At 52.9% G+C, this 23,317-nt stretch overlaps 1 protein-coding gene across 1 annotated transcript in view; it reads right to left on the bottom strand.

Annotated features, from left to right (window-relative positions):
- Positions 1-21,017, bottom strand: part of ST8SIA2 (ST8 alpha-N-acetyl-neuraminide alpha-2,8-sialyltransferase 2) — a 67,989-nt gene extending 46,972 nt beyond the window's left edge. The window contains exon 1 of the mRNA XM_045813153.2: positions 20,920-21,017. Within this exon, the coding sequence (XP_045669109.1) occupies positions 20,920-21,017 (98 nt within the window). The remainder of the gene's footprint in view (positions 1-20,919) is intronic.
- Positions 21,018-23,317: the final 2,300 nt, after the last annotated feature.

Here is a 23,317-nt window from a genome sequence, read left to right as displayed (position 1 = left end):
TGCAGAAACTCTCAAAGTGCCTACTGGTCCTTGAGCAGGTCCAACCCCACATTCGTTCTCTCTGCTCTGTTGGTGACCTGAGCAAGACCTGAAATATGCCACGAGCCACGGACACAGTCCTCCTCCGTCGGGTGGCCTCACTTCTCCAAGTGTTCCCTGAACCTTCCCCCTACTTTCTCCAAGCTCCTCCCCTCCATGCTGGGGTAGCTCAGAGCTCTGCTGAGCATAGGTCACGGGTCCAAACCCCAACTTCACTGCTTGTCTATATGCCATGACTGCCTGATCCCTGCAGGCACACCTCACTGTGGGCTCCAGAATCATCCACATCCTGGATACCTACACATACAACTCAAACCTGCCCAGGATGGCAGCCTACCTAGGTCATTCGGAATCAAGGTGGCACCTACATTCCCCACAGGCCCTCACCACGTTCCCCCGTCCAAGACCACCCAGCTTTCAGATTGTACACCGGAGGGGAGCAGGCGCCGACCCTCACGGCCTCACTCTGGATCACGGCTTGGTCTCCATCTTCTCTCCCTCTCTGTCTTGGAGAGTCATTCTCTGCCGGCCCTTCCCCCACTGGACCCAGCTTTCTGGGATGCAAACTGCGGTCTAGCAGTCCCTCCTTGAAACTCTTCAGGGTTCCCTCACAGACCCTCACAGCTTTCAAAATAAAGTTCCGAGTCCTTAGCAGAGCACAGGAGACACTTTCTGAGCTGGCCCTCTCTGTCTTTGTATTCCATTTTCCCACTTGCCACTTGCTAACTCCGCCAAGGGAAGTTTCTGGAATGTGTGGGTCAGATCCAAGATTATGTCTTTGAACATCAGGTTCTCCCTCAGGAATCCTTTATTCTATCTGCATTTACTTAACTCAGAGTTTATGAACTGCCAGCCCCAGGTCATATCTGGCCGAAATCCGTGTTTGGGTGGGGGTGGCTTGCATATGCTAAACATCGCAAAAATCAGAGGGCAATACTTTAAGACTCAAGGGAACAGTTATTGTAAAGCATGCTAATATCTGGCTTCTTTTGAACAATCAGAAGATCTGGCCACACTGAGCCATACTAATTGGTTGAGTTGCTCCGAGAAGCAGCTGTGCCTCGGGCTGGTGGGGGTGGGGGGGATATGCTGCATTTCCCCACAGTCCTCACCACTCCCTCTTGTCTTACACTGAGATGCCTCACTTAGGTAAGTGTTCTGCCTGGACTCTGTAGTTGGAGATCGCTGGACCGCCTCCTTCCTACTCAGGCAGCAGAACAGTGCATGCCACCTTCTCCATTAGCTCCCCTGACTCCGGAGCCCCTCTTAGGTCAGGTATAGCCAGCTTGCTGGACCTGAGGGTGTGCAGGCAGCGGCAGGGCTCCTAGTTTCTTGCTCCTTTTCAGTGACACCTGACAAGGTGCTTATTGCTAAAGTCAACTATAAGCAGAAGAAAAACACCCAGAGGCCCAGTCCTTTGCCCCCTGCAACGTGTAGAAACAAAGCTGCTGGAAGGGAAAATCTGGGACCTTCCTTCTTCCTACTGTACAGTGCAAGGCTGGCTGCTCCCCGGGGCCGGCTGATTGAACTGTCAACTAATAGAATAGGAAGAGGAAGCCAGCCCAAGCTCTGGAAGGACACTCAGCCCCGATATCTTCAGGGGTCAGCCTGGCCTCCATCCCCACCCCCAGACTGTGTTCTGTAGGAGTCTGGGGCTCTGGGGAGGAATTGTGGAGGGGTTCTGCCGATTGGGTCCTCCCTATGAGCCAGTTCCTGATTGCCCTGGAGAAAAGCCCAGGGGTGGTGCTCAGGGTGGAAAACACGACCTCCAGCCCTGTTGAGTTAGGGCAGAGGAAATGACTTCACTCAACAAATGTTGCTGTAGCTTGTAGCAGGTGGGGGTGGGGTGGGGATGGGCATAGTCAGGATGGTAGCACCCAAGCCTGTGTCAGGCTGATGCTAGAAATGGGTGTCTGGGTAGGGACTTGAGAAGGACTTTGCTTGGATGACAGAGCCCAGAGGAGTGATCATCCTGGGTTCCTACTGCCTGGGCACCTAGCATCCAGCACTCACAGGCCATGCCCTCACTGTGGATTTTCCCCTTTCATCTCTATCACAACCCTACGAGGTGGGCATTTTTAGTATTCCCATTCAATTAGAGACGTTAAACATCGAATGCAAGGGTTTACAGCAAGGAGGGGCTGGAAGCAGGATCTGAACCTGGCTTTGTCTTACAGATTGTCTCTAAGTTGGGAACATGGTGCAAGGGGTTGGGGGCAGGGGCAGTCAAAGCCTGAGTGGAGTTAAAACTGGGGCTTTGTGTGACTGGAGCAAACCCGTAAGAGAAGCCAGAGAGGAGGGCCAGATAGCCATTGTACCTGGAACACTACACCTGACTCCAGACAGATGCCGAAAATGTCCCCTGGCAGAGACAAGAGGAGGAAGCAGGAAGCCAAGTCCTCCAAGGGGTGTGTGCACAGGGCCTGGGTTTGTCCATCCCACTGGATTCCTACCCTCTCATTCTAGGGGTGTTTGGTCATAATGCTTCAGCAGCTTTTCAGGGAGCCTGGTTTCTGTTGTGAACACACAAAAGTGAGAGGCGCAAAGATGGACTGGACAAGGAGCCCCTCCTTTGCTTTTTCTCTTGGCCTGAACATCAGTCTGGACTCCCAGTGGCGGGCGGGGGGGGGGTGTTTGCCCGTCTGCCTCCAGGGTCTGGGCTGGTGGCTCTGCATGGTGTTTTGGGAATAATGGCTCAAGGTAGCATTTTGGGCTTTGGACTGGGGCTGCCTCTGAGCCTTCGCCCCTCCCCACTTCTCCTGCCAACAAATCCACCTAGAAAATGCCAGGGAAGAAGCCAGGGTGAAGTGAGGGCTAGTCTGCCCCTCCCTGGACTTTAGAACAGTCCAGGGGCAAAGAGAATTCTTCACCAGCTGACTTCTCCCTGTGACCACAGCGGACTGGATAAGTGGATGGGAAATTTAACCCTTCTTAGGCTCTTGTAAAACACCCCGCCACGTAAAAGGCTTTGCATGGGCACGTTCAGAATGGAGAGGCGTGGGGAGAGGATGCCCAGAACCTTCCCACCCCCTGGCAGAGGGATGGCAGAATGGGATCTAGCCTCTCTGAATTTTTTTTTTTTTGACAAAAATGCCTCTTTGATCCAATGCTGTCAAAAAAAGAGTGGCAGAACACAGGCTTTGGTGTGATCCCTAGCTCCTTCTTCGCGAGCCGAGTATTTAAAGCTGAGCCTCCTCACTCCTTAAAGTAAGTAAACTTGAAGAGTAAATGAGGTAATGATATATACAAACAGCCTGGCAGATGCTATTTTCATTTTATTTTATTTTTATTATTGTTCTCATTAAAACTCTTCTGAGAAGAGAGATAGGTCATGGCTGGATTCCTTTGCCTTCCCGTCATTTTCTTCCAATTAGTATGCACTTATTGGGCACCTACTATGTGACAGGCCCTGAGCTGGGCCCTGGGGACACAGTGGGGATAGACAGATTGCCCCCATCCAGGTTTGAAGGTGCTTAAAATCTAAATTTGGAGGGGTACCTGGGTGGCTCAGTCAGTTAAGCATCTGCCTTCAGCTCAGGTCATGATCCCAGGGTCCTGGGATTGAGCCCGCGTCGGGCTCCCTGCTCAGTGGGAAGCCTGCTTCTCCCTCTCCCTCTGCCACTCCCCCTGCTTGTGCTCTCTCTCTCAAATAAATAAAATCGTAAAAAAAAAATCTAAATTTGAAGCCAGGAAGCACACACATACACATACAAGAAAGGCGATCACCCCAGCAAAGGAACAGAGTCGTAAACATGTACTTGGTGGCACTAAGAAGAAAGTAGGAGGAACGGCGATGGATGCGTAGGGACTGGGGCAAGCTCGGCAGGGGACGGGAAGAGCTGCTGAAGGAGCTGGCATTCCATCAGAACCCTGAAATCTGAGCAGGAGCCAGGCTCACCAAGGGCTGTGGCAGAGCCCCAGGCAGAGGGATCTGCTCAGGAAGAGCCCGATGGGTTGGTGGATCCTAGATCTTCCCTCCTTTAAAATTCATGTTCCTGGAGCCTCCCCACTCCAGAGTATGGTCTCTGAGCCTTCATCCCACTCTTCCTGTCCCCAGCTCTGGTTATTGGCCCCGTTTTCATCTCCACATGTGCCTTTATCATGGAACCTCTCCTTTCCTTCTCCCACTCCTCCCTGTTTCTCTACCTCACTTTTGCAAATGCACTCTTTCCTTTGCAAACTATTCTCCTCCTGCCTGGTCTCCACACCCCTGACCTGCTTCTCCTTCCTTCTCAAACCTTGGGGCGGCCAGACTGTAATCGCCGCGCCTTTGATCAGGGACATCTCTTTGAAATCTTCTTCACCTCATCATTCTCCCAAATGTCGCCGGGGACCTGCTGATGGCCAAGCCCAGTGGCCCCTGAGCACCCTCAAACCGAAGATCTTCCTGCCAGGAGCTCTCGGCTCTCTTGTTTATTGCTTCGGTCCCTTGGTTCCCCTCTCATCTTTGTCCGCTGTCCTCCATGGCCTTTGCCGCCTTGGCTTCTCCTTCCCACCCTCTAAATGAGGGCAATGACCAAGGCTTAATCCTGGGGTCTCTGCTTCTTTAGGGATTTTTGTCTCCACATCTGGCTTCAACTAACATTTCCCTACAAATGGCTTCCAAGCTCCATCTCCATCTTCTACGACCTCCCTTCTAAAGATTATTCTCTTACGGCTTGTTCCCCGGTTGCCCACCATCTACGTGACCATGGACAATCTCTTCCCATCTCGGGGCCTCTGTTGCTGTACTTGAAGAATCAAGGGGAATGGGCCAGCTGGCCTTTTGTCCCTGCACTCCGATAATTGGTGATTCAGTCAGTGATTTTTAAATGTCTCCATTCCTGCGTAGATAAACTCCATCTTTTTATTATCATCGTGTTTAAGATCAAACCATTGTCCTAGCCACCGCTGATGGTCCCCAGGGTTGCTGTCACTTCTTCTCTGTACCACGATGCCCAAACTCTCTCTTCCTTTCCATTGACACGACTGCAGCCCGTACCCTCCATGCGCCTCCATTGGATGAACTGAGTGGTCTCGCCAACCCATCACCTCTGAGCAACTCACGTATTCTCTGCATAATCCTGTTCAAAACCCTTCCAGGATCCCTATCGTCCATAACATCTCTTCAGCTTTGCGGATCCCTTTGAGAATCCTTTAAAATATATGGGTCCTTTGCCCCGAAAAAATGCCTAAAATTTCAAGAGGTTCATGAATCTCCTGAGATCTATCACAGACTCTTTAGAGGTCTCTGGAGCCCAGCTTAAACCAAAGTGGCTCCCCAAAGCACCAAGTGTGATAGCCTTAGCACTGACAGCTTGGCTCTGAGCCCTCTGTCCTGCCATATTTCCCTCCACCTCCAGGCTCTGCTGAAGCTCCACTCCAGCCAAGCGCCTTGCTGTCGCTCGTACCTTTTTGCCTTGGGCCATTCTCCCCATCCGGATCACCACCTTCATTCTTTTTCCGGCAAAGTCCTTGCATCCTTCCTTGGACGCAAGTCCCACCCTTATCCTGCCTCCTCTGGGAAATGTCTTTCTTGTCCTCAGCCCTCTTTGGAGCTCCTATAGTATGAATCACCAGTACCATCAGCACAAGAATGTCACTTTCATTTTTATTATAATGCAGGGCTCACCGCTGAGGACAGGCACTGCCATCGCACACATGAGAGGTTTGTGGGTGACAATGAATCTTCCTGATAACCAAAGGAAGAAGGCTTCCCAAATCCCCCAACTTCGCTATATTTGATAATAGCTTTTTTATATTTTATTACACACACTCAGGTGCTTTTCTAACACATGGAATATTGAGCATAATTTATCTGGAACACCAATCCTGCTGTAATATAATGATTCTCCAAGTGGTACTGGAAGACGGGAAACAGCGACGCTACTGAACCTCTCTTGCAAGTTTATCAAGGCACTTCACTGAGATGTGAGCGTGTCTACTGCGATGCGTGGCACGCGGCAGGTGCTCAGTATGTTAGTTCGCCTTCTCTGATGATGGCCCTTTTTTCTATTTAATGTAGAGCAGGTGGTGGGTGAAAATAGACCCACACCTATTTATTGCCCTGCTCTAAAATTTCAGGGCAAGGAATTCAGAGGCATAACAAAAGGATTTGCTATTTCCAGTGAGTCTGGACTCCATCCAACAGGGAAACTCATTGAGGGAGGCACCCAGTTGTGATGTGTTGGAGCCAGAGAAGACTCATGGGTTCATCTAACGCTTATTGCACAGATGGGGAAACCGAGGCCCAGAGAGCTCAGGGCCTGCCCTTAAGGTGAATGGCCTGCGGTGGTGAATCCGCAACCAAAGCCCAGCTCCCCAAATTGTTGCTCAGTCCAGACTCATCTGTCGTCAACCCCTAGGAAGTCTCTGCCCCGCCAGACCACCAACGACTTGAGCCTTCCCTCTGTACTGGGTTCAGCTCTGCAGGGCTTGTGAGCCCCGGGCACCGTGAGTCAGATACGTTTCTCATACAGCTTTGTGATGAGCGCATGAAGCTCGCGGTAACTGTCACAGAATCTAGGTACCAGGGAAGTTTTTCTCCGGGGGCACCACGAGCACCTTGTAAGGCTGCTGTTTCGACACCTTGTCGGGAGCAGACGTTTCCAGTGGACTGGCCCGTGGCAGGTAGCATGCGCTGGTTACACCGAAATGTGACATTTGAGAAGCCGCTACTGAGCATTTAGCACGTGCCACGCGCTGGGGACACACTGGTGAACGGGGCGGGAATGGACCCTTCCCTCAACGGAGATTGTCTTGTGGCGGATGAAAACAGGAAGAACAAAAGTAACGGCACCGTTGCCTAGTCCAGGCTGAACGATCGTCTCGGCGGCTAATCTCCGCCGATTTCCAAGACAGAAAATAAAAACAACGCTGCACAATGGCACTCTGATGAAGACTAAAAAATCCAAAAGTCAACACATTTTACTTTATTTTCTTTCAATGGATCTCAACTCCCGAATGTTCCAGCTTCAAAAGGTAAGATTAGGTACCATTAAGCCAGCCAGACCAGCATTGATTGAAAAACCCTCCTTGATGCTACAGGAATGGAGGAGGTTGCAGACCCGTATTAATCTCCTTGTTATCAGCTTGATCTCAGCCTGCCAGGAGCCAGCTGTCTGGTTCCCGATTCTGGCCACATCCCTCCAGTCCTCTGGCTTCTGCTTGCCAGGCCACGGAGCCTGTATAGAACCGTGAGTTACCCTGCGAGGGATACGTTAACAGGGGGCTGGTCTTTCTTCATGGAACCAGGAGAAAGGAAAGTGGGCTTCATCTGTAAATAGGACAGGGCTTAATGGATTTCAAATCAGACAGTTCTATGGGGAGCTCATATAATTCACATTTTCTCTCCTTTGGCCATGGAGAGAAACATAGACACGATCTCGGGACGTAAGCAGTGGGGGCTTTTCTGAACCTCAAGGAACAAAATCCCCCCTTTCCTGCCCTCTCTCCTTTTCTTCCTTTGTTCTCCAAACCAGCACTTAGTCTCTGCCAGGCACCGTGCAAGGAGCTGGAAGCCCAAAGCAGCACAGGTCTGCAACGGCCCCAGCCCTCCGAGGGCTCCCATCTCGCAAGCAAGAAAGGTACCATGCAAGACACACAAAGTGTAAGGTGTGGGGTAAAGCGTGCTGAGAGACTGCAAGATAAGGGTCTAACCTAGTGGCATTGCTGGGGGTGAGTGACGGGCCTCTCGGGCTTAAATCGCCCTTGCTTTTTGAGGCATTCACAAGACTGTTTCATTGATGAATTCCTTATTCGTACCCTGGGCAATTTCCCAGGTACAGTGAGCAAGAGTGTCTGTAACTAGGTGCTTTCTGGGAAGATTAACTCCCTTCCTTTCTATAGAAAGCTTTGCAAGGATTGTCATAGCTTTGCTATCAAAGAGGCAGATAACGATCACGGGGAAGAAGTAAGGTTAGCACATCACCACTGCATAGACTTCGGTCTTTTCCTGGATCCACTGTCAGGGGTTTTGCTAACTCACTCTATTGACTTAATACTTTTCTTTACAATGACTCACTTAAAAACTTAAATGAATTTATCATAAAAGGAATCTTTAAATCACTGCCATAAATAGAACACCAATATTCCTTGCCCTGAGTAGAAAGTAATGGCAAAAATAAACACAATCGAATTCTTGGCTACCAACCTGCCCAGAGGCTGTCTTTACCTGAAGGAGCAGGCTGGGTCTAAAGGCTCCCTTATACTTGTCTTCGATCACCCCCCAGAGGCCTCCCCCACTTCAATTCCTCTGCTTTCTAAAACAGATCACAGTTTGGAATGAGACAGCAGGCTGGGTAAGCCACCAAAACCACCCAAGAACCCCAAGAACTCCAGGGGACTGGGACTATGTATACCAACTGTAAAGGGGGGGCGTTTCCTATGTCAATGACCACATCCCAGCCAAGCTCATGAAGGGGCTTAATGATCCAGCCAAGGAGTGCTTTGCTGTCTAGCTTCTCCAGAAATTTCAATCATGTGCTGTAGCCCTGGGTTGCGGTTGTTTCTGGTATAGACACATTGCAGGCTCCTTAAAAACTGATTTCATAAATCAATTCCACCCTTGGTTGGGATCCCTCCTTGCCTTGCCTCATGTCTCGGGCCTCCTCTGGGAGAGGGGCAAAGAGAGAGAAGCAGGCTAATCCCTGGGGCTAAATTGCTAGCACCAGGGAAATGACCAGCGAGACCTTGAGAACATTCAGTTCTCTTTCTCTGTGTTTGGTAAGCAGTTACTTTACCCGAGTCTCAGTTTCCCTCTCCACAAAGTGGCTTTTGTAGGGGCTTTATAATAACAGTGTGTGAAATAATGTATGAAAAGCTCCTGGTGCATACACAGGCATCCAGCAAGTGGTTATAATAATAACTATTAGTAAGTTTTTCTGACATCCATTTGAGGATAATTCTAGGCCGGCTCTGTGATGGTTAATAGGGATCCTCTGACAAGTTTGCCCTGGTCTGATGGGCCAACCTCACTGCCTGGGGCCGGGGCTCTGCAGAAGGCCAGGAAACTAGCTATTCCCACCAGGGGAGGGAGTGTGCCTTCAAATTCCCTGGGGCTTTGTAATGATGCAGATTCAATTTCATTAGGTCTGGGCCTGGGGTGAGGCCTGACATTTTGCATTTCTACCAAAACTCCAGCTGACGCCGTGTGGCTGGTCCCAGGACCACCCTTTGAGTGATGAGGCTCTAGCCCTGTGGTTCTCCAAGTGTGATCCTTGGAGGGACCAAGGGTAACAGCATTACCTGGAACTTGTTGGAGATCTGGATTCTCAGACCGCACTCCAGACCTGCTGACTCAGAAACTCTGGGGTGGGGCTGGCACTGTTTCTTACGACAATCACGGGACACTGAGCCACAGCTTTGGCACGTCCTGTCCCTGGAATCCACAACACTTGCTCATTCTTCCTGTGTTAGGGGGACTGTGTTTAAGCCTGGGCGTCAAAGAGAGAAACGCAGCTGTATCTCAGCCCTTCCCAGTCCAGAGAGAACCGAGTCTCTGGGGGGTTAGCATTCGGGGGCTCTCTGGTTTTTTCAGATTGACCATTGACCCCAAAACACTAACCAAGGCTACTGTGATGCACGTGGTAGGCAAGAGGCAGCTAGGGACCTAGATCTGGGTGGGAGGGTGGTTTGGGCGGTCTACCCCCCCTCACCCTACCTACTCCCCCCACCACTCCGTGCCTTCCATGCGGCTCCAGCTTTTACGAGACCTCATGGGCCCCTCCCCACTTAGACAGGCAGGCAGGCCACCAAGTCTTGACAGAGTGCCACAAAAAATAACGTGTTTGCAATTTCCACAATCCTAAATCCCAGGTATCGGGTCTTTGGGCTTCCTCCAGCAAGAGGTTTGTATTTCGGCAAATCTAGGTCTAAATATCTCCTTCCTTTTCTCTCTCTACTTCCTCCCCACCACGCTTTTTGGTACTATATTATTTTTTGGCTTAAATAATCCTCCCATTGATGCTGCTTTGTTAAGATCATAACCACTCTCTTAAAATAAATCAATGTGTCTCCCGCACCTGCCAGGTGCTCTGCAGGCTGTCCGCATCTGTATGTGTGTTTTTAATTGTGGCTAAAATACACATAACGTAAAATTTCCCAACTTAACCATTTTTAACTCTACAGTTCAGCCATGTTAGGGACACTCACGATGTTGTACAACCAATCTCCAGAGCTCTTCTCATCTTGCGACACTGAAACTCCGGACGCAGTAAATTGTAACTCCCTCCTCCCCCCGCCCTGGGCGGCCACCGTTCAGCTTTCTGTCTCTGGGAGTCTGATGACTCGTGGTACCTCATGGAGCTGACATCTCACAGTCTCTGTCTTGTTGTGACTGGCTTATCGCACGTAGCATAATATCCTCAAGGTCCGTCCATGGTGTAGACTGTGTTAGAATGTCCCTCCTTTTTCAGGCTGAGTAACAGTCCCTCGTACGTATATGCACCACATTTTACTTATCCTTTCCTCCATCCTTGGACATCTTTCGGCTACTGCAAATACTACTGTTAAGAACACAGGTACACGGACACCTGTTCAAGCCCCTGCTTTCAATTCTTCTGGGTCCAAACCCAGAAGTGGGTTGGCTGGATCCTATGCTAATTCTAGTTTTAATTTTTTGAGGAACCGCCACACTGATTTCCATCACGGCGATACCACTTTTACATTGTTCATTCCCATGGTGTGCGTTTTATTTAACCCTCAGAACACTGTGAGTTGGATATTATTAACCCCGCCATTTAGATTAGGAAGCTGGGGGGGGGGGAGGGCTCTGAGAGGTAAGGTCACCCGCCTGAGGTCACACAGGTAGTAAGTGCTTGTCCGGAGATGAGAGCATCAATCTTTCCCACAGTTACCCTCGCGGTGGCAGCTGGGAGAAATCGACAGTGAAGACCTAAGCGAGTTATTCTGACACTGCTGGAGGCTAGACCTTCAGTGGGCAGCACCAGGCAGGCCGGGGAAGGGGCTGCAGAGCCTTGGCTGGTTCCACGCCCGAGGCCGGACGGCCGCGGGTCTGTGCCAGGCCATTTGTCAGCACACTGTCCTCGCGTAGCTGCCCTAAGAGGCATCCATCCGCCGGGATGGGTACAGCACTGGGGGTTTCTGTCTTGCCCTTCTCGTTGCTTCTCCTTGGAACTCAGTCTATCGATCCTGACACAGTCAGACATCATACAGACTCCTCTGAGCGTCCATTCCCAAGTTTTGGGAACCATGGAGAGGCTTTGCGGCTGCTGCTTCTTTTTTAAAGCTTTTATTTATCTACTTGACAGAGAGCACGAGGGGAGGGAGCGCAGGAGCAGGGGGAGAGGCAGGCAGAAGGAGAGGGAGAAGCCAGCTCCCTGCTGAGCGGGGAGCCCGATGCGGGGCTTGATCCCAGGCCCCTGAGATCGTGACCCAAGCCCAAGGCCGATAGATGCTTAACCAACTCAGCCACCCAGGTAGATAGATGCTTAACCAGCAAAGCCACCCGGAGTTAAGCCGATAGATGCTTAACCAGCAAAGCCACTCGGAGAGGCTTTGCTTCTTACAGGGGACCAGCAACTGAAAGTCACTGGCCCTATCAATTTACCAACTCATTTTCTCCGGAGATCTTACGTGTCTTCCCTTCATTATTTAAGCCACGCTGGCATTTACCGAGTAAGAAGGTGTGAATTAATCCTGGGTATCGCTCTCCAGAGCACAGCCAATGTTCTTGTTCTTGAAATTGGAGATGCGGCACAAGCGACACACGCCCACGCCTCATGGGCAGAGTCCAAGTGTGGCTACCCCTTCCTGAGCATCCGCTGAAATGGGGTGCCTCAGGGCAACGGCCACCGCCGTGTCTGGGGGGCTCCTCTGACCTGCCACGAGCCTTTTCTGCGGTCTCAGATGTTCCCAGCTTCCCTTCACAAACTCTCTGTGTGGTACAGAGGGTACAGAGGGGGCCTAGGGAGCTGAAGCCCCATAATTCCACTACCCCAAAGTAGCCAAGACCTGCACGGGCCGTGGAGTCAGGCAAACCTGCCTGGGATTCTGGTGCCTCAGTTTCCCACCTGTGTGAACTTAGCAAATCCTGGAACTTCTCCAGGCCTCCACTTCCTTACCAGCAAATGGGCAAACAGGGTGGTTGTGGGGGTCGAGTGAGTGAGCCATGGAGCACCCAGCAGAACGGCGGGCATGGCATCAGTCCTTGGAAAACGGACTCCCTGGGCATGGACCACCTCCCTGCACCAGCCTGTCCCCTCCCTGCCAGCTTCATTCGTCCCTCCCTCCTTCCCTCCCTCCCTTCCTTCCTTCCTCCCTGCATTCTTTCTTCCTTCCCTCCCTCCTCCCTTCCTTCCTCCCTCCCTTCCTTCCTCCTTCCCTCCCTCCCTCCTTCCCTTCCCTTCCCTTCCTCCCTTCCTTCCTTCCTTCCTTCCTTCCTTCCTTCCTTCCTCCCTCCCTCCCTCCCTCCCTCCCTCCCTCCCTCCCTTCCTCACCAGGCCCCACCCGGCCTGAGGGAGCTGGAACCACAAGCCCTTCTGTCTTTCTCTAGAAGAAAATTCCTCCCTGCCTTAATCATTTGTGTTGTTTTCCTTTTCCTTCCGTGTGTGTCTGTCTCTCTGGCAATGAGATGGTCACACGAATGCCGTGCTCCAGAGCGTTCTGAGGGCAAGCAGGTGGCTGGGGGGGCAGCGACAGCAAGAGGGCAGGCAGAGTGCAGGCACCATTGTGCCACAGCTGATTTGGAGCCGGCAGCCTACGTGGCACCAGTCCGTGGGCTGCCAGGCTGCCATCCCGGCCTGGAGCTGGCACGCTGCCCCAAAGCGCTCTCTCAGCACCGCTGCTCCCCACAGACCTTCGTGTTTCCCAGCTTTAGCCTCTGGAAGGAGGAGCGTACAGATTTCCCCCACCGGATGCCAGTGAATACACCATCTCTGGATCGTTCTCCTTGCTTTCCGTAGCCTGGGTTCAAATCCCCTCAGCTCTGCAGCTCACTCGCTGTGTGACCTGTTGGCGTTCTGTGACTGCTCTGTGCCTCGCTTTCCTCATCTGCGAAATGGGGGTAACATGAGCACAGACCTCACAGGATTGCTGAGAGGACAGGTGTGAAGAAAGCTAATGGGCTTCGAGTATCGTTCGGTGCAGAGCAGACGCCCCAAAGGGACGCGTTATTCTCTGCGGCGTCGGCCTCTGAGAGGAAAAGATGTGTGAGGAGTGAAGCTGTGATTCCAGAAACAATCCTCTCCATTCACCCTTCAAGGCAAACTCGGACCCCAGACTGTTAGATTTCAGGGATCGGTAACGTTTCCTCAAAATTGGGGTCAGGGAGTCATAGGGTCACCAATCTCTTTGGCCACAGAAGACCATCACCCTCTCTCAGGAAAGAGAGGACACCTTTACACCCCAAATGAAAAACCACTATCATCTCAGAACAAAGAAGAGTTGGGCGCCTCGGTGGCTCAGTCGGTTGAGCGACTGCCTTTGGCTCAGGTCATGATCTTGGAGACCCAGGATCGAGTCCCACGTCGGGCGGAGACCCAGGATCGAGTCCCACGTCGGGCTCCCTGCTCGGTGGGGAGTCTGCTTCTCCCTCTGACTCTCCCCCCCTTTCCTGCTTTCCCTCCCTCTCTCAAATAAATAAAATCTTAAAAAAAAAAAAAGAGCAAAGAAGAGTCATTCTCAGGAATGGCGATTAACAACTCAAACCTAATTGTCATGGACACATTGTGCTTTTTCTTTTTCTTCTTTCTTTTCTTCTCCCTTTTAGATCCCCAGCCTTGTGCATACCAACCTTGGGGGCCACTGACCTCGGGGTCATTTCGATCCCCCAGCCACTGGCTAAGAGGTCAGAGGAGGAGGAAAAATGATCACCTTGAGCCTCCAAAAGGGGCTGGGGGGCCGGGGTGAGGGCCTCCGTGTTCCCCCAGTAAGAACAAAAAAGGTGCCGGGGAGACTCTTGGCACAGCGAGAGCCTCCTTCTTGCAGAGGAATTTAGGAACTCGCACTCACACACACCCACATCGCAGGGCGGGACGCTGGATCTCCAAGAGCAGCGAATCAGGATTCCAAGTGGACAAGTGTCGGGAGGAGCGGCTCCTGGCGTGAAACCCAGATACATGGCTTGTCACGGCCACTGCTCTCTCCCCGGATGGAGCAGTTCCCTTTGCCACTGTGAAGTCTGTGACAGCTGAAGCTGAGAAGACGCTGGGACAAACAGGTCCCGTCAGGACACCGGGCAGCTTCCGAGCCGAGTGACGGATTGCAAGCGACTGGGGAGAATTTAAAACCAGCCCAGCTGCCACCCAGGAGAGTGACTAATCTCAACACTTAAGGACAAGCCCCAGACCGGCAGTCATTCAGACACATCCTGGACGCAGATGGCACCCAAGTGTCTCGCCCTGGGGCTTCTCTTGGAGAAATGGACCGACCCCACCCCCTGGCAGGAGACGGCCACCTGATGTGCACCCCCCTCCTGCCCCCTCCCCCGTGGCGTCTATGTTCCTGCCCCTCCCACAGTCCTTTCCCTGTATCGCTCCATCAGTCTCCAGAACTCGCTTTTGCTTGAGAGAGCTGAGAGATAGGAGGCTCTGGACCTTCCCTAGGGTCCTCGCAGCTGCCGCAAGTCTTGACCCAGCCATCACGGTTCCCTGCTTTGATCCGCGTTGGCAAATCAAAACACCACTTAAAAACGCTTAATAAGAAAAGTCTTGGAGATCCCACACACTGACCTGACCTCACGTTTCTTACTCTTGTCCAGGTTTCAAACACACAACTTCCAGCATCCTTTCTGGGGACCAGCCCTTGGAAGGAAACAGTTGGCTGTAAGTGGAGTCTGCTCTTAAGGCCAGTATGGAGCGTGCAGGCGACAAAGGCAGACAGAGCCGGCACTTTCTCTCCAGGCGGAAGGACGGAAGGACGGTGGCTGGGAGCAGTGCAGGGCTAGAAAGGGCTCTCTGGAGAATAAAGGGCTGAACAGAGTCATGGAGGCGGGTCACTACAGCGTTGGTTTTTATCTGAAGTGGAGGTTGGAAACATAACCACTGGGTCCTCTTCCTTTACAAACTAGACATGGCTTTTCCACTGGCCTGCCTCCAACCTTCTAAGATGATGAACAATGCCCTTAACTGGGCTATGCCCTCCACGTCGGATACATATGGTGGAAAAACCAGGACCTTCCAAGTAAGCGAAGGGTGTTTACTGGTTATTAGAATAGTACAGGGACACCCAGGTGGCTCAGTCGGTTGGGTGTCTGCCTTTGGCTCAGCTCATGATCCCAGGGTCCTGGGATCGAGTCCCACTTCGGGCTTCCTGCCCCGCGAGGAGCCTGTTTCTCCCTCTCCCTCTGCCTGTCACTCCCTCTACTTCTACTCTCTCTCTCTGTCAAATAAATAACTAAAATCTTAAAAAAAAAAAAAGAAAGAAAGAAAGAATAGTATAGACCTTTGGGAGCAGAAAGACTGAAAGCTTATTTTGGCCATATCCCAGGCCCAAAAATATATTATGGGTTTCATACACTAAACCATATGCTTATCACCAGGGGCTGGGGGCAGGGAGAAATAAAACAGAATTGTTGAGCCCATTTCCATTGGCATAGATACTGGCATGACGGCGTGTGAAGGGTACACAGGAGGGGGGCCACTCCGGACTGTCCAAGGAGGGTCTGGGCACTAGGAATGTTTTATAGAGGAACTGCTACCAGACCTTAGCCTTGCAGGTGAAGTCAGGGGAAGGTAGGATAGCGTGGGGTGGGAGTCAGGAGGGATATGGTGTGCAAAGATGATTTTGCTGAAAGGAGAAGAAATGTGTTCAAAAGCATGGAGGCCTGGGGTCATGGCTCATTCCAGGAAACTGAGCAAAACAGAATGGCCAGAGCCCAGGGAGGCTGAAACAGGAGGCCGGGGCCAGATTATGTATTACCTTGCACACCATGCTCAAAGCATGGGAGCCTTTCTAGAATTCCACTCTCTCCGAGAAGTATTTATAATTTGCAATTTACAACATCCCCAATTTGTAAAACCTAAACAATTTAAAACCTAGCAACCCTGCTTTATAAGGGGAAAGAGGCCCTGAGTGGTGAATTGGTTTCTAAGATGGATATCTATTTACAATTTAAATTTGATGCTAGGAACAGTTGGCAACAGGACTTGGAGCAAGTGAGTTAAAAACCAGAGCTTTCTCTCCTATTTTATCCTCCAGTCATGTTTATATGAGAGGGAAGTACACCAGGATTGGGAAGTAGAATGAGCTTTTTCCAAAAAAAAAAAAAAAAAAAAAAAAAGGAGAAAGAAAAAAAAGATTGCATCGTCTTGAGCAAATATGTATGCTCCTTACAAAGTGCCTGCACTTCAAGTGCTTGAAGAGGAAGGAGCTCATTTTCTTTCACATCAGCCTGGACGCTCACTCCTGGCCGATGGCCACAGTGGCTGCCTGCTCACAGACCTGGGCACAGCCGGCACCAGAGCTAGCCCCGCCCCCGCAGCTTAACTCTCCCCAGTCCTGGCCTGGTGACTTCCTGGCGTGCAGTGGGAATCCTCGCCAGGGTGACTGGATGGCATCTGTCCTGACCAGTTGGACATCCATTCCAATAGCCCAGTGCTTGCAGGGACCCGCTGCAAAATATCTCCACTCTCACCCCTGCGCTAAACCCCCAGATGCCCAATCATATGGCATGTAGATGCCAGAATTCTCTTTCAACTGACATCTGAATGAGATTTGCAAACGGATGGGAGTTTTCCCTCCAGAAGCTTCAGCCCAAGGCCCCACCTGTGAGTCTAGGGTGCTCCTGCCTGCGGCACGTGAGCTTGTCTGGCAAGCCAGGGGCAGATAGTGCCATTCTGTCCTCTGGCATCACACTGAACTTGACGGGACCAAAGGGGCATTTCGGGGAGACGAGCCCTCCGTCCTTCCCACAGTCTCCTTCACTCACCTTCCCTCTTTGCAAGCTGCTGAGGCCAGACCACGCTCTTAGGAAAACTCTAGGTCTGTGCAACATCGCTGGGGAATGAGTTAAGTTCTGAGACCCATTCTGTGGTATTACCGCAGAGTGAAAGAATCCAGGGGACAGGGCAGTCTAGCAAGGCGGATTTCGGCCAGGACAAGGGGCCCTTGCTTGGTCACCAAACCTCTCTGAGCCTCAGTTTCCTCACTGACAATCCAGAGCTAGCCACAGAATCCAGCTTCAAGAGGTTCAGGAGGACTGAGTGAAGTAGTACTTAGAAGCAATTAGTCCGGTATCTGGCACACAAAGCTCGACAAATAGGAGCTCTTGTTGCCCCCGGGAGGTGACCATTGGGTTGCCACGACGAAAAGATGTGTTAATAGCAATGAAGCACTTGGAACGGCTCTTGGTTCATAGCAAGCGCTCAATAAATCAATAAATGCTGATGACCATCATCACCTTCACCTTCACATTAGCATGATTATTACTATTATTACTAGTTACCTTCTTTTAAACCAGAGACTCGTCTATGTTCAAGGAGCTCATTTTGGGGGGGGGCATTGGGTTGCAAACAAGGAGACCCGTGCAAGCTTGTCCTCTCTTTACCAGGTCAGGGTGTGATATTGCTTCGTAGGTCAAATTTCCACTAACTGTAAAAAAAAAAGAGGTTTCCTAGGGGGAACCTCACACTTCCTTCCCATCCTAAGGCTCTGGGGGTCTCTGCTTTGCCCAAAGATGCCACATGTGCCCATCACGAGGCCAGTGCAATAGAAATTTACTGAATGCCTCTGGGCACCGGCTCTGGGGACACCTCGGCGGGCAAGAGAGCCATGCCTCACACCGCTCTCTTGTAAGTTACCCTCAAGACTAAAGCTCAAGCGACAATAAGAAAAAACATTTTAGCTTACAACTTGGTCTAAAAATTGGGGCGCTGCATGAATTGATGGGGGCTGTTTTATCAAAGCCCCACCCAATGTCTGATGTCGAATTTGACTTTGCTCTTTATTTGAGTGCTTTGCAGAGGACTCATCTTTCTACATTTCCTTTTCGCTTTCAGCCCCAGGGAGGCGTTTCCATAAGCAAACAAGTTAGAAGTTGAAAATCATCATTGAGGAAAAGAAATGAGTCTCTCAGAAAAAGCTTCAGAAGAAAAACCTGTCTCTCGCAACCCATTGTATGATTCCTTAGGCAGGACAGGACCTCTGAGACTACCATACCAAAAGCTTCATTTTATAAGCAAGGGGATCAAGAGCTTAAGAAAAGTGTATCTCAGTTTTGTTCCACCAGACAATGCACGTGCAATTCTCTTTCCTCCTTCACTTCTCATTCCTTAATCCTTGAATATTTACTCCAGAAAGAGAAGTCTTCCTTCTTCCCTTCCTAACAACATCCTAGGGTCCCACCTTCCAGAAACAGCCATCTGTTTATAGAACCAATGTTCTCTTCCAGGGACTGACACTGGCAGGTAATTTGCTATCTTCCCTGGCACAGGTCGAGATCAGGTTGGGGAAGGGTGGGCGCGGCTGGTGTCGTAGCAGCATGGTCTTGAGTTTGTGTCCAGGTCTCCCAGGAAGGAATGAGGAAGACCAAGCCCTACTCCTGGCACCCCCTCACTGGCCACTGTGCCAGGGCCCTTAACCCACTGACCCCTGGCTGGCCACTCAAAGTTGGGGTGGTTCCAAGGATTAAAGTGACCGAGCTTGGAACCTGGCTTCTAAGCAGACATCAGACCTGTTGGGATTCTGGTCCTCTGCCGATGTCCTTCCTCCTCCAGCAATGGCAAATCCCAGATATGCCTCCACTCCACTTACACATGTGTGGGAGACTGGGGGTGGGACTGGGGGGCGGGGGAGGGAGATGTCTCAAGCCTGGATCAAAACTGGTCTAGCCAGGAGTCGGCCTGAGGACAAGGACACCAAGAAGGAGGGCTAATGACACAGGAGATTACACATTTGACCCCTCTGACAATTTTTCCCAGGGTCAGCCCAAACACCCCCCCCCCCAATGAAACAGGTTCCTTCCCAAGGGCACACCCACAGCAGAGGAGCCCTGGGTTTTAAATATATTCATAAATGCCCTTCTTAGCTCTGGCCTAGGAGCTTATTCCTGGATACCCTGTTGGAATAACCTGGTGTGGGGTGGGGTGGGGGCTCTGTAACACATTCAGCAGGATAGTGCAGCATTATGTGCAAAGTGATTTCCTGATTGCATTTTAAAAATTAAAAGTCCCTGGCATGTAGAAGCTATTCAGTAAAAGTTCAGTGAATGGATAAGCCGGGGATGCCTGGATGAGCTCTGCACTTCTTATGTTTCTATAGCAGAACAATGGGCAGCTGCTGGTCCTTCCCTCTCACCTGTCAAGGTCAGCAAGGGGTCTGGGCCAAGCAGAGCCCACAGCTGAGAGAAGAGAGGGAGAACCCAGAGGAAGGCCCTCCCCACCGGTCATCCATCACCCAAGACTTCGCTTGCTTGATTTCCTCTCCGGCCCTCGTTTTTGAGGCGAACAGCTATGGAAAGTAAGGTATTTCTCTATTTTCGCGTGGGAGCATGGCACGTATTAACTGAACAGTATTTGTGAAAGTTTTTGGAGCTCTTGGGGAAACCGAGAATGAGGAAGAGGAGGAGGCAGACAGAGGGGTTCTTGAAGGGTGCTGGAGTTCACAGAAGGAATTCTTGGGTTCTTGAGATGGGAAGGGGCAGGGAGAAAAGGAGAGAGCAGGAAGTGTCGCCTGCACCAGGTTTGGGTCCTTAGGGCCTTGGGATCCTGGCATTTCCTTTTTGAGGGACCTGCCAGCGTGGCGGGCCCTCAACTCGCGCTGATAATGAATGAAACAAATGGGACAAAGGAGGGGGCACACGCGGCGCGGGACTCGAGTAGGACGCCAGGCTCGGCTCTAGCCCCAAGGAGGAGGGGTCCTTCTGCCCACTCGGCGACCTCACCTTCTCCCTGCCCTGGGCCAGGAAGCTGTCCTGCGTGCCCCTCAGAACCCTAGCTGCCTCCCCAGCTGCCCACCGCGGATTGGACGCTCTTTGTGGCGCTAAAGCCGAGGGACCCGGCCGAGCGTGCGGGAGGCTGCCGGGCGGGGCGCGAGTCCCAGCCTCCGGGACCGACGGCGGGTGCGTCCCGCGCCGTAAGTGCGCACTCCTGGAAGTCCCGCGCCAGGGCAGGGGCTCGCGGTCCCGCCCCGCCTCTGGAGAGATCGGGAAAGAAGCCGGGGCGAGACCGCGCGCCGGGGGGCCCCGAAGACCACCCGGCGGCGATACAGACTTTCCCGAAAGGTCTCTGTCTCCTCTCTGAGAACGCACGGGAACCCGGGGGCGCAGGGGGCGCCGTGGGGTTAGCTGAGCGTCTAAAGCCAGGGGAGGGAGAGAGTCTCAGCCCAGCCCCGCGCGCTCCGCCTTTGGCGGTACCAGCCGGCGCCCCAACGCCGGGCTCCCGGGCCGGCGGGAGGAGCGTGTGCCAGTCCTTAGGTACTGGGGACACTCCCCTTCCCGGGAGCCAGTGCAGAGCCCCCGCCCTCCGCTCCAACGCGGGGATCCCCTCCCCCAGCGCAGAGATCCCCGCGCGCCCCCTGCCCACTTTGCCAAGGCGAGAAAGCGGCCGAGCTGGAGACAAAGAAACTCCTGCCTCCTCCACTCTCGGCCCCTCCGCCCACCCCAGACACTCCCCGGCGCCCTCCCTCGACCCCGGCGACATCGCTCGCAGACACGCTAAGGAAGGAGGGTAGGGTGGCCGAATCTGCTCCCTGACGCGGGCCAGCTGGAGGTTGCCCGTGCTCCCAGCTTGGGGACACCCCACGGCAGCCGCGCCCCCATGCTCCGCTCCCCGAACCGTCCCGGTCCCCCGGCACCGCCTCCCCGGGCCAAAACCTTCCCCCACTTCTCCAGCCGAGCGATAGGGGGGCGCGGCGCACACAAAGCGGGTGTGGGGGGCGGAGTACTTGGGGAGGGGGGAAGAGATCCGGCCAGGGCTCTGCACGGGCCTGGGCGCAGCTATTTACCCGATTTCTTCTTCGATCTCCGAGATGTCTGCGAAGATGAGGAAGACCACGAGCAGCGTGAGCGCAGCCAGCATCCAGCTCCGGAACTGCAGCTGCATGGTGGGTTCGCGCCCGCCGGGAGCCGCGCGGGCCGGCGCGAAGAGCGGGGGCTGGAGGGCGCAGCGGCAGGCGCCGGAGCCTCCGCGCGCGGCGCGCAGCGGGGCAGACACCCTGCGCTCCGGGCGAGTGCGGGCCAGCGGCGGCGGCGGCGACAGCGGCAGACAGGGGTTGCTCAGGCGCGGCGAGCCCGCTAGCTCCCTCTCCGCTCCCGCCCGCCCCTCCTCCCCTCCCTTCTCCTCCCCTCCCCTCCCCTTCCCTTCCCCTCCCTTCTCCGCCCCGCGCGGGGCTCCGAGTGCAGTTTGACAGCTTTGCTCCGCGCCTCTGCTCGCCTCCTCCCACCCTCGTCAACTCCAACGTCCAGCCATCCGCCTTTGCTCCTCCCGCCTGGCTTTTTCAGCTCCCGAGGGCGCTGGGATGTGGCCAGGACTCGCCACTCCCCGCCGAGGGAGGCTGGATTCGGGGCACCGCGGGCGTCCGGGTACCAAGCTGAGCCCAGGGAAGAGTGCGCACCGCCCGGCGTCCCCAGCCGGCTGGCAAACGCCCTCCCGCGCTCGCTCTTTGTCCGGCGCCCTCGCTTTCTCGCAAAGTTTTGGCGACACAAAGACCTACACCTGGGGACAGCCCCTAGCGCTCGGCGAGGAGGCGGTTTCAACCACGCAGATGTTTCAGCAGTTGACGAATTAGGAGGGGTGGTGGGGGAGGGGGAGGAGAGAAGAGATATCCAAGATAGGCCAACTTCAGCGGAGATGCTGATTGCGATCTGTGGGCGAGGTGCTCAGCCCAATAGAAACCACTCCCTTGGGGCGGTCATCTTGGTCACCATTGATAGAACCGAGACTGGATCCCGAGAGGCTCCTTGAGTTGTCTGAGGTCACGCAGTTTTGGCTAGAACTCTGGGCTCCTGCTGGAGTGGCTGCTTTACCCACAATGGCAGACTCAGCGTCTGCCCTGCCCTGCATGGGCCTTCGCCCTTCTGACTCCCGGCTGGGCTTGCCTCCCCAGCTCCTGCCCTCTCCCTGCAAAATTAGTACCCGCCCCTACGCAACCCCCCCAATCCCCCCCCCCCGTCTTGATCTAAAGGCCTGCTAGAAAATATGGCTCCAACAAGGGGTAATGCCCCCCAAGCCGAATATTTTTTGCTTCCCCAGCCTTAGACAATTTAACTCAAATTACATTTCGAACCAACCATTAGCCTGGGAAGAGCACCATTAAGTTTTACTGGAATTAGATAATTACCTATTTTTTTTCTTTGCGCTAATTGTAACAATCCTCAAATCAGGAAATGTAACTTCCCAGAAGTGATCATCTGGTTTATGCAAGGGTCTTTGAGGTCTGAGTTTGGGGAACAGGGTCCTGTTCAAGAAGCTGTATGGAATATCCTGACTGTCTGGAAAGGACTCAGGAATGAAGGGGAGCTGTGCAGATTGGCTGTCCGCCCCCCCCCCCACCCACACAGAGCCAGTTCTCACAGGGCTTTGGGGAGGGGATGTCAGTGGCTAAGTCTCTTCAGGGACACCTTGGGGAGGTAAGAGGGATGCCTGTGCCTAGAGTCCTTCTGCCTCTTTGTGTGTAGGAAGGAGGGACAGGAGGAAGTCTTCCAAACTAGGGACAGCTCTTGTTGACCCTGGAAGCCAAGATAAGTTCTCCCCTGCAAGAGGAGTTCCCATCACCCTGCCTGGAGAGCAGGAGAGGGAAGCAGCCCGGAGAAAGGGGGAGAGCTCTGGGTGTGGGGAACAGATGTCTCTTCCCCAGAGGAGGGGTGTACCAAGCCCCATGACCGCATTTCATTTCTTTCCTAGCCCCTTGCAAAGTCTGGGCACCCCACACCTACTGTGAGCTCCTCCTGAATGCCACATATTTTTCTTGGAGCGTCACTTTCGTGATGTTGAGTACAATGTTGGATGTCAGTCCTCTGGTCCATTAGAGGTGGTGACAGGCATCAAAAGAGGGTTTCCCATCAGTGTGGCTGGCCACATGGCTTAACTATTGCGTCTCCAAGTTTTCTGAGTGCCTTGATCTTTCCCTCGTCTTGCTTGATGGGTGGTTAAGGAGTTGTAGAATTGTATTTGTTGTTTTGTCTCGCTTTTCTGAGATGAATGGTTGTGATATCTGAACAGGGAGAGGTAAGAACAGGGTGCACCTGTTACGCTGCTCCATATTTCAATCACTCAGTCATTGACTCCGTTACTCAGCCATGTTTGTTGAGCACTTACCCTGTTCTAGACAACTCTGTGCTTAGGGCTAGAGCTACAAAGAGAAAAAAGAAAGAGGGAGAGGGAGAGAGGGAAAGAAAGAGAGA

The sequence above is a fragment of the Ursus americanus genome, chromosome 28 (genome assembly GCF_024610735.1).
Source record: "Ursus americanus isolate L20-20 chromosome 28, mUrsAme1.1.p, whole genome shotgun sequence".
NCBI classification, from domain to species: Eukaryota; Metazoa; Chordata; class Mammalia; order Carnivora; family Ursidae; genus Ursus; species Ursus americanus.
The sequence above is the reverse complement of the archived record's forward strand: the minus strand, read 5'-3'. Positions and strand labels throughout refer to the sequence as shown.